Source organism: Lepidochelys olivacea, assembly GCF_965140295.1.
Source record: "Lepidochelys olivacea isolate rLepOli2 genome assembly, chromosome: 3".
Classification (NCBI taxonomy): domain Eukaryota; kingdom Metazoa; phylum Chordata; order Testudines; family Cheloniidae; genus Lepidochelys; species Lepidochelys olivacea.
Genome location: NC_140413.1, coordinates 9,412,937 through 9,428,094, shown reverse-complemented (window position 1 = coordinate 9,428,094; position 15,158 = coordinate 9,412,937). Strand labels below are relative to the sequence as shown.

General features: G+C 44.6%; 1 protein-coding gene across 1 annotated transcript in view; it reads left to right on the top strand.

Moving 5' to 3' along the window:
• Positions 1–2,544: 2,544 nt before the first annotated feature.
• The window catches only part of RP1L1 (RP1 like 1), a gene marked incomplete at both ends in the record, with an annotated part of 29,201 nt that continues 16,587 nt past the window's right edge, over positions 2,545–15,158 (top strand). Inside the window, one exon of the mRNA XM_084624058.1 lies at positions 2,545–3,180. Within this exon, the coding sequence (XP_084480184.1) occupies positions 2,545–3,180 (636 nt within the window). The remainder of the gene's footprint in view (positions 3,181–15,158) is intronic.

Sequence of the window (15,158 nt, the reverse complement as noted above, 5' to 3'; positions counted from 1 at the left end):
ATTATGTTGTCTAGCTCACACGTTTGATACAACCCAAGTCTAACCCTGGACCTTGAAACAAATGTTTCCACCATTCTCCCTTTGGGACCTAGTTAAAATTTAAACCAAACTGAGACTTTCCTGGGTTTTGTGGAAGGGTTTTTCATAGTGTGGGCCATTTCTCTATAGACAGACTTTCTTATGTACCACCTGCAGGTGTGTGGACCACCTATGGTCCCATTCGCCACTGTATGGACCATTTCTTGTTCCATTTGCAATCACTTAACATCCCTGTACAATTGCTTACATGGAAAAGTAATATAAGGAAAATATTTCATGTAACTTTAGCTCTTATTTAATATGATTTAGCAGCTAGAAACAAGGCAAGCCACCCATATCTAACCAAACAAATTTCCAGGAACCACCTACAAATTCTTTGTGGTCTCCTGGTGGCCCATAGATCTCAGTCTGGGAAGCTCTGGGTTACAAGATTATCTGCAAAGTATGCCAGCCAGTATCTGAAAGCTATGAGAAGGGATTTATGAGCAGAAGGAGAGGGACATACTTTTGAATGCCACTGAAACACATAGGAATGGGACAGCTTTATGAAGGGATAGAGTGGTGGATAGATCTTCATTGAACAAGAAAAGAAATGAACTGAAAAGAAAAGAAAAATCACCTGTCCTTCTCTAGCAAGGAGAGGCGATACATAAGTGAAAAAGCTGGAACTCTTGCAATCCGAGTCAATGTGAAGAGCATCAAAGAGCGGATTAAAAAATGTATCAAAATAATAATCTTTCAAATGGTGCCAAAGTTCATTTTTCACTCATTTTAGGCCAAACCATCATTTACAGAAATGGTAGATCTAATGTACTATCAGTGTGCAGATATTTAATTACAGCAGTAAAAAGAAAAAAATACTTGGGATCCAAAAAGATGTAAAATGGAGCAAATCACATTATTTATTGAGGCCCAAATGTTACACCCATTGAAGGCGATGACAAAATCCCCACTGGCTTTACTGGTAGCAGAATTGGGTGACCACTAAATTTTGAGTTGAATAATTATTTTCTTGAAATTAGAAGTAGCTGTGAAATACTACAAATAATTGTATAATCATGTGTATGAACTGAAGTAGACATGTACTTAGAGAGATGGTTATTACCTTCCTAGGGAATTTATGGCAAGTAAAAGCAGTTCTTTTTTTTTAAGAGTAATTCAGACAGAGTTCCCGTCTTCTGAGAATGTAATGTGGAAGATCAAATGGGTGCTAGTCCTGGACACCATGCCTTACCTGGAAGCAATCAGAGTCTCTTTCTTTGCTGATCACTTTCACATTGTGATCTCTGGTAATTTACAGTGCCTCCACCCATGCAATCATACTTAAAGCCTTCATAGACTTTGCATGTAGTTTTAGTGCTTTGTTGAGCATGTATGAACAGTACTATGGAGATTATTAGGCTGGCAAAGTATCATTTTTGGAGTCTTGATTCCTGTTTAATTGAAGGGGCTTTTGTAGTTTAAGCTCTTACTCAAATGACAATGTGGGATTTCCTGTCTGTCTATCTGTCTGTTTGTCTAGGCATTCATCTCACATTCATCACCACAGTATTTGAGCAGGTATAAATGACATTGAGATAAATCTTTTCAGTTCACAAGTCAAAAAGGATAGTTTTTCTAATGGCCGAGGTAATTCCATGTGGGACTTGAATATTTTCGGTAAACAGAAAGTAGCTGACAATTTAATGTAAGAAGCACAAGAAAGAATAAGAACCCAGCTTGCAGTCTTCTAGGTCTGTGCCTCCACAAATTGACAGCAGTAAAAATGGAGGCCTAGATTCTCAAGGTTGGGTACCTAAAGTTAGGCTCCTTACTCCATATCTAGGCATCTAAATAGGGAGCTGAGCACCCAGAAGCTCCTATACAAGTCGGACATACTTTTCTGATGACAACTATATTTTTAGAGCCACATTCTAATTTCACCACTGTACAGAGTTGCCAGCTATCACACTTCTATTGCAAGTCTCACTATATTTTTAAAGCCCCAGCTCATGGAGACGTGGGATCACATGAGAATCTCAGCTTCCTTTTTAAAAAAATGTAAATTTTTAGCTTGCTCAGTTTTGGAGAAAAGCTTGAAAACATGAATGGGAAAGGGTCAAAAACCAAAAGGCAAATAAAATGTAAGCCAGTCTCATGATTCTGGGGGGGGCTCACGCATAATTTTTGAATGGTTGGGTTTGGCACCACTGACTCCACTCCCAGTGTCTTCAGTGCAGTTGCTCTAGTGTAATTGTGACCGGAATTTGTTCACCAGTTATTAAAGGCTTGTAGTTACATTTGCAGCTACCTAATCTCATGTTTATTTGAGCCAGTTAGTTTGCAATGGTATGATACCAGGGTCCAAATTCTGCTCTCTTTTACACCCATATGGAAAGTATGGTTGCCCATGTGCAACAGAGAGCAAAATGTGGGCCTATGACTTGTCAGCTGTCGATTCTGTGTGACACAGTCCAAACTGTGCTGTGTTTGTGCTTCTGTTGCAGGTACCTTTAAGTGTGGGGAATGACTCAGGCACCTGCGGATTACCTGACCACCTCCAGTCCCTACAACTATGACCAGCCCCTTCCTGCCGTGGGTCGGACAAATTCCATCACGCAGGTTCCTCCGACCAAGAAAATAACCTTCTTCAAAAGCGGAGACCCTCAGTTCGGGGGAGTCAAGATGGCCATTAACCCGCGCAGCTTCAAGAGCTTTAATGCCCTCATGGATGACCTCTCCCACAGGGTCCCTCTGCCGTTCGGGGTGAGGACCATCACCACTCCACGGGGGATACACTGCATCAGCACCCTGGACCAGCTAGAGGACGGAGGGTGCTACCTCTGCTCTGACAAGAAATATGTCAAGCCCTTTAGCATCGGCACAGGCCAGAGGGTAGGCCCTCAGTGGAATGGCCGCCCGGTGAGTGCCCTGAAGAGAGGAGGGCAGGAGGGTAGGCGTGAAGACCATTCCAGGCCTTTCTCCCAGCAAGGCCCCAAAATACTCAAGAAAATCACTCTGGTTAAGAACGGGGACACTGGTGTCCGGCGCTCGATTATCCTGAATCACAGGAACGCCCGGAGCTTCAAAACTCTCCTGGATGAGATTTCCGAGCTCTTGCAGTTCACGGTGAAGAAGCTCTACACTGTTGATGGGAAGAAGGTGAGTCTGTGTGATACATGGTGCTTGCCATTTGTTCCTAATGAGTATTAACTCCTCGCTCCCCTTTATGCCCTACAAGGCAAATCCTCTGGCCCGAGAGAAGACTCAGAATGCAGCAAAGCCAGTTCTGCTGCCTGGGAGATGGTCAGGACCCCCTGTGGGCGGTGGAGCTCAGTCAGCCTCCATGTAGAAGGGGTTTTGTGGGGATGAGGTTGAGGTGGGCCTGGAGGGAAGTGGCCTATGCGTACTTCCCATGAAGCACTTGGTGTGGGGGAAGGATTCCAGACAGTCAGACCCGGAGCAGCTCACCTGCGTAAACTCCATTGTTTTGGGCGTTGCACTGGGGAGAGGATTTGGTCCAGGGACAGCAGTACTAGTCCAATCTCTGACTACAGAAACAAGGGGTTCTTCAGCGGGCGCCCTGGGCCAAACTAATCCTCCACTGGAATCGGGGGCCTGCCTTCAGCTGTTAGAGAGCTTCAAGTTCCCTTTCTCAGGAATGGCCATGCAAGGGTTCCTATTTGAGTCAATAGTTCTGCACGTCCAGACAGGCTGGTGCAAAAGAGAAACGCTGGTAAGAGATTGGCGCTGGCTGGCTTTTAGAGTTTCCTGCCATAGAAGATTATTGACTTGGACCACTTCTGACACGGTGTAAAATTATAGGCAGTAAGGGCTCAGTTGTACCAGATAGGCACAGTCCTGGAGAAGGGGTGGTGTGGAGCTGCAGCACCCCTGTGGGAACACCAGGAGGCATTGTGATTCAGGGAGGTCTAGTGGTTCCCCAAGCTCCCCGAAGTGCAATGGGAGCAGTTTCCCGACACCACCTACTATGAGAGCGCAGCATGCTTCCCGTTGTGCATAGGGACAGCTCTGCTGGCCAGTGCAGCATCAAGGCAGGGCCATGGCGTGGGGGTGGGCAGGGACTATGACTGTGCCTAGTTACTGTATTAGGGGCACAGGAGGGGAAGCTTCTTATGTCTTCCCATCCTTGTGCGCCCACACTGTACCCTGGCCTTAAGCTTGTGCCATGGGCGTGACTGGGACTTCAGCAGAACAAGATGGGCTTTAGATAACACGGTGGTGGGAGTAACAGAAAACTTTAAGGTAGAGAGAGAGAAATCTGTGCTGGGGATGTGATGAAAGGCCTGTCGTGTGTGATCTCCAGAACTCTTTACATGTACAACTCCTTCCTTTTTTCTTCCCCAGAATGATTCCTCAGCTGCCCTGAGGATCCTCTTATTTTCTCTCTTCTCCCCGATTTTGGCTTGAACTCCCCTTCCCCTTTGCAAGCCCCCACATGTCAGTCACCCCTCTCCCCCGCCCAGGACTAAATCGAACTTCCCCTTGAGTTCATGGGTGCAGATCCCTAATATCAGCTGGACACCCTGCATCTGTGGCACATGAAGAATTTATCCCCTCAGGAGGCAAACTTCCTTCTGCTACAGACCTCCCAGCCCTGCTGATCTAGGGAATAAGAGAACAGCGGGCTGAAACCCTAGCCTCGGTCTCGCACCGTCTAGAGGACTGACATTCAGCCACCAGGCAAATCCAAGTAACGTTTCAGACTCCCATCAGTGTCTGCATGAACAGCTGGGTAGCAATATCTTTAAGAACCTGACAGTCCCACAGAAACGAGATCATTCAGTCGCTATGGATGGAGTCATCTTCCATTGGGCAGCTCATGAGCCAGTGTGGGATCCCAGATACACAGAGCACGAGCTGTGGGCAGGACTATGCAGACTGTGCACAGTGTAATCAGAAACCATGCAAAACTCAACCCCTTTCATGTTTCATTACAAACTCTGAGCTGCCGCACCAATGGAAGATTCTCCAAGGTTCATGGATCAGCCTGGGCCAGTCTGTGTTTTAGGGTCACAGCTCGATCAGCCGACTTGTGCTTGGAGGATTTTTGTGCTGAACCTCACAATGGAGCTGACTGGGGCGGGGTGGGAACTGAAAGTGAAGATATTTGCACAGCTCCCTGCAGCAACAGTGGCTGAATTTCAGGTAGTTCCAGCTGCAGCACTCGCTTACAAAGAGACTGATTTTGCATCAAAGCCCATGGCAAACATCCAATAGATTTCAGTGGTATCGGTTCAGGCTCACAGTGGGATAAGCTAAAGACAGAGTAAGCGTACCCCCTCTCTACAGGTCTTTCCCACTCACTTGATAATTTGATCTACTCAGTTACAACAGAATTTGACCCAGAAGTTTTCACTGAATCTTCTCAGTCTCTGATTCAGTTTTGTTTGCTTTATTGGCATGACAAAGACCAGAAAGGTTGGAAAGTTAACAGCGCACACAGAAATCTGGACTGTGTTCCCTCTTCAGCTGGCTGGCTGGCTGAGTAGTGCATGCCTGTCTGAAAGCAGAATCTGGCTCCTTTCTAGGACAGGTTTCCAAGTGGGAAGGAGGTTTTATATTGTCATTTCCAACATGATGACACCATCTGGTGAGGCTGTTTCTGACATTGCTTTCCTTTCTCCCACAGATAGCCTTTTTCTTCCTTGCTATTTCATCACCAGTCCTGCACATGCTGATGGCAAAGTGCAACAGTCGACACCATGAGCAAGCCAGCAGTGGCTTTCCTATGCTCACTGGGGTTCTCTTTCTGAGGCAGCCAAGAGGCAAAGTGCCCCAATGCAATCTCAGAGCTTGAATAGTCATAGAGATGGGGGCAGAGATAGGAGTGGCAGTGTTATCCGTTTGGAGACAGAGCTAAATTACTAAAGTTACAGCCAGCTTCTGATCCCAGTTACACCAGTGTGATTCATTGCAGTTACTTGGGATTGACACTGGTGTAACTGGGATCAGAAGCTGGTCCTATGTATTAATTATTATTATTATAGTGATTGCTGGAAATGACTACTATTATTAAAGTTGCACATGTTTGCATTAACACCTCCTGTTTGAATTTATTCATAACTAGCCTGAGGAATTCACCTTTTGGACTGATATTCTGCTTGGTTGGATTTTGCCCAGCAGTGACTTTTCTTTTCTCAAAAAACTCTTGCTCTAGGCTGGTTTGTTTTAATAACCCTTGTTTTCTCTTCACTTGCATTGACTCGGCTTTGCCCTGAGTTTTCACCCCAAAGAGGGAGAAGTGCCAGAGATTCCATGAAGTCCACTAAGGACATAGACATTGCTATGTCTTTTACATAGAAGGCGCTCAGACACTGTGGCGAGGAACAGCAGTATAAGATTCTAAGACAGGTAGAATTGGCTGTAGGGCCTGATCCGTTTGTGATAACAACTGTGTCTATTGAAACCACGGTGGCTGCTAATTTTTACAGCTGCACTTGCTTTTATTGTTCTCTTGTCTTCCATTCCTACACCCCCCACCCCTTTGTCTGTGTACTCCCTGTTGCATATCGTCAAATATCCTTCTTCCTGAGCTATCTGGCCCAGGGACTGTCTTTGTGTTGTTTGTACAGTGTCTAGTACAATGAGGCCCTGATCTCTTTGGGAGTCCTTAGGTCCTACCGTACTACAAATAATTGAGCATAATGATGCAAAGCTCATTGCAGTTGATGGAAATTTTAGCTGGGAGGTCCTGATTCTGATCTCACTCATACCACTGTTACTCAGGAGCAACCCCAATGGAATCAGTACACCTGATTTTAAACCAAGGTAACGAGAATGATTCCAGTAGAGTTACTCCTGATTTTACACCAGTGTGAGAGCAAAGGTGATCATAAGACCCTGTACCCTTCTGGCCATTGGAGTCAGGAGCAGACCTGTAATCTGTGCAGCAATCAGATTGGACAGTGGGTGGGGAAAAAACACAGGTGAAAGCTTAGCCCCACTGAAGCCTGGATTTCACCTCCTGACACGAACAGTGATTTGGTTTTATTTTGTCAGTTTCTAAATCACAAGTCAGTTCCATGAACTGATTTAACCAGAGATGGCTTTTGAGGTTGATTTGTTTGTTTTTAGCTTTAAAACAGCAGCCAGGTTCTCAGTGGGTATCTAGCTCTTTCCACAGCAACATCACTACCCCGTTTGGCACCAGCCGGTGATCTGGACCAACACCTTTTCCCTGCATCCAGTGGGAGAGCTACTCACTGGATAAATGGATTGCCAAAGAAACTTCTATTTGTGCCTCTGTGTGCAATGAATTGACACCAGGCATGGTTGGTTGGTTGGTTTGTTTGTTTAAAGTGTCACAGGCGTTTACAGGTTTGCCACCCTTGAACATATCATGCCGACTCGAGGTCTGGGGATGCCTGAGGTTAGGACATTGGGATGCTTTGTTATAATCCGGATCTCTCCTAGCTCTCATTGGGGACTTCAGGTCTGGATTTAAAAAGAGCTCTGTATGCTGCTGCAGAAGGGAGTCACGGAAACTCGAGGTGGGAAAAGAACTAATAGGTCATCGTCTCCCTCCCTGTCCAGTGGATCTAAATGACTGAAGCTAAGAGGCTTTCATCTCTGTGGGAGGCTATTCTACATTATAAGAGATCTCACTGGCCCACATCTTTTCTCTCTCTCTCCTGCTTTGAATCTACACACAGAAGACTCTCTACATGCTTAGATCTCCATTGTATATACATGCAGGATACGGGTAATGCGCTGACAGGCACTGTTCCAGCAGCTAGAGCCCACTGAAATACAGAAGACCCCCCCCTCCCCCGCCACACCACACCCCCTTCTTCTCAGCCACACCCCATGCACGGCAGACCTGGAGGGAGGGTGGCATTGGAGCAAGCCGCCACAGCTGAACAGCAAAGGAGGATTACTCTAATGAGGAGCAATCCTCCAGGGTCCAGCTCAGCTGGCTTTAGGGCTGTTTTGCGCCACAGCAGAAGTGGAAAGCCGCGGCCGCATGGCTGTGGCTCTGACCTCAAAGCTCCTGATTCTAAAGCTTGTGTTGTAATCCCAGGGCCGGGATTTCCCAAAATCTCTTCCTTGGAATCGAATACCCTTGTATAATTGTATTCTATGAGCTCGTTACCTGCTCTGGTGAAGAATTCAAGTAGCTTATGGGCACTGGTACCAAGCTCCCCTATTACTTATCAGCGTCTCAAGCAAGAGTAATAACCGATACCAAGAACCAGTAACCTTGGAACAATTTACCCAGGGACACGGAAAAGTCTCCTGCATTTGGAGTCTGTAAATCAAGACTGGGTGTCTTTCTACAAGAAACACTCAAGTTCAACCACAACTTATTGCGCTGGATGCAGGAATCCCTGGGTGATGTCCCATATGGCCTGTGCTATGCTGGAGATTCGGCTAGATGATAGCCCCTTTTGGCCTTAAAATCCATTGGAATTGGAACTGAATACAGATTTTAAAACTCATGAGGCCAAATTCAGAATATTTCTATTTAACTTTCAGCTTTGCTTTTGGCGAATGTTCTCCTGCAAGGGTTATGTCAAGTTCTTCTCTCATCCCTCTCTGTTCCTCCCGTCTCTTCTGCAAGGAAAGCCAGAGAAAAAGAGAAATAATTGGTCCATCACTTGCACTGCTAGTTGAATCTTTAAGACAAGTTTTTAGCTTACTTGCTGGGTAAATTTCACAGTCTTCCCATTCAAAAAGGCTCTAAGAGTCACAATCCGTTCTTAGCTGCTAGATTGAGATAAACCCACAAAGCAGATGTCCTGGTTTTGTTGCCTCTTGCTGTTCAGCTAGAACATCTTTTTATGGGTCCTCTGCACCTCAGTTTATCTATTTGTAAAATGGGCATAATATTTCCTACATGTCTTGCAGAGATGCTGTGAGGATTAATTCTTTAATGTTTGTAAAACTAGCAGAGCTCATTGGATGAACGGCTCAACAGAAGAAGATCTTAGATACCAAAGTGAAAGGCACCTTATAAAGTCCTAAGGACCAGATTTTGTTATGGTTACTTACATTGAGTAGTGCCTTACTAAATGAGTAATCCTACTCATTTCACTGGGGCTATCATACAACCACATACAACTCAGCATGTGGCCCTTACATCAGGAGTGTAAAGAATTACCTAGATTATACACTCTTTAGGCCAGAGGCTGTTACTTTGTTGTCTGTTCTTACAGTGCCTGGTACAATGGGGCACTGGTCCGTGACTGGAGCTCCTAGAGGCTACCCAAATACAATTATTAATAAATAATAATGAAAATATCAGAGCTATGCCAAAGGTGTAGGATTTCAGTCCTTGTGCCAGTATTCTCTTTGGTTTCATTCGGAATGGGTTTGCAGTCTCCCCACCCTACTTTGTTTCACATTGACCAGGTATGAATGATTCCCAATTGGGCCAGATCCTCAGCTGGTGTAAACTGGCACTGCGCTATTGACATGCAGTGAGCTCTGCCATTTTACACTCGTGCATCTGGGTCATAATCTCAACACAAATCATCACACTGACGCAGAATTTTATCTGATTTCATGACAAATTTCTGATGAATCCAAACGGTCACACAAAAGGATTGTAAACACCAGTGAAACTTTCCATGAACCTGATCTATACAGAAACCCAAATCCAGGTGTGTTTCATGCCATCTGGGGATTCCCTGTGAGCATTTTGCCCAGGGTCTCTTCAAGCTGTAGTTTAAGTGACACAAACTGGACTTCTAGGCCCAGATCTACAAACTTCCATTGATTGCAGTGGCTGTCAGGAGCCTAAATACCTTTGTGGATCTGGCCCTTCCTGCTTTCTGATTTAACATGCAGTTTCTTAGCTGCTCTTAATTGTCATAAATTGAAATCAATGCAGCTATGACAATTTATACCAGCTGAGAATCTGCCCAACAGTGAGCAGGGCTCATTCTCAGGCCAGCGAATTCTCACAACTCAGTAGTTCGCAAGTAATCCTATTGGACCAAGGGAAACCACTAGGTTTTGCTGTGTGAACATTCATGTGCCAAAACAATATTTTTCCTGAATATTTATTAATTTAATCCATATCTTAAAAATAACTTTAGACTGGCAAACATGGTGCTTTTCATTTATTTTTTTTTATGATGCAAAGAATGGCAAAATTCTACCCCCTGATGGAAAAGCTGTGAATTTACAGGAAAAAGAAATTCTACATTTCTGCAGGGATACTGTACTGGATTTGTCTGAGGGTTTTTTGGCAGACAAGGCTGCTTTTTTATGGAGACATAAGAGCTTTCCAAGTGTTGAAAACTGCCTTTCATTTTTATGAAAAAAAATTGGAAACGAAAAGAGAGAACGTTTGGCTTTTTCATCAAGTCACATATTCACTCACTAGTGAAATATATATACACACCCACTGATAAGTATAAGTAGGGGCATAGCGAGCAGATCGAGGGACGTGACCGTTCCCCTCTATTCGACATTGGTGAGGCCTCATCTGGAGTACTGTGTCCAGTTTTGGGCCCCACACTTCAAGAAGGATGTGGATAAATTGGAGAGAGTCCAGCGAAGGGCAACAAAAATGATTAGGGGACTGGAACACATGAGTTATGAGGAGAGGCTGAGGGAGCTGGGATTGTTTAGTCTGCAGAAGAGAAGAATGAGGGGGGATTTGATAGCTGCTTTCAACTACCTGAAAGGGGGTTCCAAAGAGGATGGCTCTAGACTGTTCTCAATGGTAGCAGATGACAGAACGAGGAGTAATGGTCTCAAGTTGCAGTGGGGGAGGTTTAGATTGGATATTAGGAAAAACTTTTTCACTAAGAGGGTGGTGAAACACTGGAATGCGTTACCTAGGGAGGTGGTAGAATCTCCTTCCTTAGAGGTTTTTAAGGTCAGGCTTGACAAAGCCCTGGCTGGGATTATTTAACTGGGAATTGGTCCTGCTTTGAGCAGGGGGTTGGACTAGATGACCTTCTGGGGTCCCTTCCAACCCTGATATTCTATGATTCTATGATTCTATGATCTGATACCATGGGATTTTGCTGCAGTTTAGTTAGAGGTAGGGTCTGATTTTCCTCTGACTTACATCTTTTTACACCAGTATAACTCAGCTGACTTCAGCTCCTGTACTGCTGCCAACTCTTAGGATTTTATTGCAAATCTTGCAGTGGTTGGGGTCAAATCCTGTCCTCACCGAAGTGAAAGGCAAAACTCCCATTTACTTCAGTGGAGACAGGATGTCACCCTTGGGGTTTTTCTTAGAGTCCCAGTTCTTAGAATCAGATGATTGTGTGAGAATCTCAGCTTCCTTTATTTTAATGGTGTTTGTAGGCATTGTGGTTGCAGAGAAACGCCTGAAAACATGAACCAAGTGCCACCTAAAGGCTCAGAAACCAGAAGGCAAATAAAAAGAACTAAAAATGTATTTGAAAAATGCATGTGATTTTTTTTTAAGCTAATCTCATGATATTTTTTTATGGGTGAGAGGAGCTGATTCATGATTTTTGAATGCTCAGTGTTGGAAATACTCCTGATTTACCCCAATGTGAGAGACGCTGAGCCGACTTGGGCCCTGAATTCTCACTGCAGAATCTTTACTCTTGGCAGTTAACAGCTGGTTAGAAAGTGGAGAACATTTTTCACAAAAGAAGTCTCCTTTTGCTGTCAAAATCTCCACATTTTTAAATAAAACTTCCGACCGTTTCTCTTGTGGATTCATGATTCCAGGGGCAGCTGGTAGGGCTGGCAGGCAAAAAGAAAGATCTTTTTACTTTTAAATGTAGCAGACTTGATCTGGAGCCACTAAGGGCCCAATCCAACTTCCATTGTTTTCAGTGGAAAATGAATGGTCCCCTTGAGAGACAAGGAACATGGAGCCCTATGATGCCATTCCAATAGTCTCCTCAGAGTAGAACCACACTTTCACCCTTTGCTTCCCTCCTCCTCCCTCACTTTATCCTGTTCACCTGTTTCTCAAGAACTGACCTGTTTTTCCTGTATTCCTCTCGCCAGCTCTTTCCTTTAGGTCCTTCTGTCCTGCTCAGAAGCTCAGCTTCTCCTGTTCTTCTTGCGGATACAGACTAACACGGCTGCTACTCTGAATCCTGTGTCCCAGGTGTTGTTTCTCAACAGTCACAGAACCCCAGGGCCGCAATGTTCCTTCTGGAGTCTTTGAAAGGGGCATCGCCCTAAACAATCTTTGGGGCCCAATTCACAGGGGTGAGTAGGTGTAATTTACACAGGGGACAAGAGGGTGAGGTTATAGCGGGAAAAGCAGCCAACAGCCTAGATAGGTGGGAAGTTAAGATCTCTGCTCCTGATTGGCTAGGAAATGCAAATATCCAATTGTTTTCCATTGCCCCCTCTCATCCATTCACTTGTCTGTCACATGCCTTGTCTTTTAGCTTGTAAGTTAGTTGGGGCAGGGACTGTCATTTTCTATATGTCTGCACAGCGCTGAGCATGACTGGGCTCAACCTGGTTGGCTAGCACAATATAAATATTAAATGAGAGTAATAGCCGTGTAGGATAAAGCAGCCCCCTGTTCTGTTCTACGTAGGCTTACAATGCCCGCATCACATTAAGCAAGATGACTAACATCTTGCCTGTGTGGTTTATTCTGCCTCTTAACCTCCCTGCAGGGGGGAAATCGTGTAGGCAGTGGAGTTGGGTATTTTTAGTAGGGCTTTTGTCTCTTAAAATGTACACACTGCTACGTGTTTATGTTAGAGAAGGCAAGGTCCAGAAATGTACCTTATCATCTTGTTATTTCACCTTCTGATCCACCCCTGTTGGCTGCATTCCCTGCTACAACCCCATCCTTTTATCCCTCTATATGTGAGCCCAGGACCCATTTTTGCATCGCTTCTAAATGTAACCCTCTCTCTTCCAACACTCTTTAGCTGTCTTTTGCCAAGCAGGCGAAAAGCAACTAATGTTACTTATATTGTACCCCTCGGCCGAAATAGACATCATTTTGTTTTCTGGTGGCTTCTGAATACACTTTCTGCATCATCCCTCTGAACCCAGCCACGTCTCTGTGCCCATTGGACTCCACTTTTCAAATTGGTTAGGTTTTGTCCTTCTGCTCACTAATCGATGGCAAGTATATTATTAATTCTATTATAGTAACACGTAGAGGCCCTAGCTGAGATCAGGGCCCCATTGTGCTAGGCGCTGTACAGACACATAGTAAGAGACAGTCCATGCCCCAATCTAAGTCAACAAGGCAGGTATAGAGTGGGGGAAAGGAAGTGTTGTTATCCTCGTTTTGCTGATGGGGAGCCAAGTGAATTGCCTCAGGTCACAAAGAGAGTCTGACACAGTCAATAACTGAAACTAGATCTCTGAGTCTCAGTCCAGAGCCTTACTCACAAGGCCATCCTTCTCTATAAACCTGATCCAAAGCCTTTTGAAGTCAATGGGAATCTTTTCACTGATTTCAGGGGGATTCGGATCACGTCCTCGATTGAGATTTCCACACCTTGCTTCATTGTTCAGTGTTGTTTGATGTGTTTTTTTTTTATGTGAACATATTTCAGCCCATAGGTTACTCTGCAAACTGCTCCCTGTAAGTATTGCTTCCTGCATTTACTCTTTGAAATTCAAGCTGTTTGTGTTGGAAACATGCCTGCCAGTGAACGCATTAGGGTCTCCGAATTATCGCTTCCGCCAAGAAAAATGTGAAGGTTTTCACCATCACTTTCCTCCCAAGTTGTTCATTTCCCTCCCATTCCTTTCATTTTACTCCCAATTGCCCATGTACATGGGATTAGCACAGTTTAGTGCTTACCAGCTAGGACTGGGATTGGAGAGTCAGCCAGTCTGGATTCCACTCCTGATTGGGCCACTGACTCATGCTGTGACTCTCCGCAAGTTGCTTAACAATCAGACGGGAATAATAAGGGGACTGTGAGGTCTAACTCATTCAGATTTGTAAAGCCTCTCTGAGATCCTGGAATGGAAGGCTCTATGGAAGTGCAATCTGGGCTCTCTTCCAAGACACTTTTGCAGCTGTGAGGAACGTGGTCTAGTGTGACAGGTAATCGTTTCCACGGGAGGTGAGATGGTCACCTAAATGGTACTCCTGACTCCTGTTGAGCAGTTTCCTTTCATGCTCAGAGCCAGAAATGATCACAGCATCTCACAGATGGTTAAAGAAGAAAACCGCAGGGTGGGGAACGTTGTGCTGACCAATAAATACCAATCATTTTATTTCATATATAGCATCTTCTGAAAAAGTGAGGCTTTCATGTAGGGTGGGTGGGATAGAGGGCAAGGTAGTGGCTGTGAAATCCCTTTCCTCTCTTTGCTGATGAAGCATAAAGCGCCCTTCACAATAGCTGATGTCTCCAGGAAAATAACAGCCCCTCTTACAACAAAGTGACAATCCAATGAAATAATATCAACCTCTGCTGTAAAGTCCCAGGGCTTCACTGGCTGCATAAAAGCTTTGAAGTGGCATGAAGAGAAGATTTCTATTTTGCTGTAATGATGCCCACTCAGTGAAACTACTCACGTGAGTAAGAGTTCCAGGATCAGCCTGCTATGTTATGTTTCTGGCTTATGTCATACCAATGTTCTGTTATATCTGATATTATACAGCTGCGGGTGATAATTAATACTGTATAATCATAAAATGTCAGAAATGGAAAAAATTTGCAGTTTAAATTCATCTAGTCAGTGTGGCCTAATGGACAAAGTGCTGCCCTGAGATTCAAAAGCTCTAAGTTCTATTCCGAGCTCTGCCACTGGCCTGCTGGGTGACCTTGGATAAGTCACTTCGCCTCCCTGTGCCTCAGTTTTCCCTTCTGTAAAATGGAGCTAAAGATACTAACCCTTTGTAAAGCACTTTGAGATCAGCTGATGAAAATACTACTTAGTCCATGTCATGGAAGTTGAGTAGGATTGTGGTCTATAGACAATTTTTCAGTTCTTTGTGAAACCTAGGTTTAAATGTTTCAAGGATCAGAGCTTTCTCCATGGCGTATGGGAGACTGTTCCCCAACCTCACTGTTTGCCTCCTGATATTCAGCCTAATGCTACCTTTCCTTAATTTGATTCCACCAGTCCTAGTTGTATCACCCTGAACCATTCCTTTCTTTCTTTGGTGTTTTCATCCTTTAGAAATGTTTATACAGTAGTTACTGTGCCTCCTTTTAGCCAATTTAGTTTTGTTT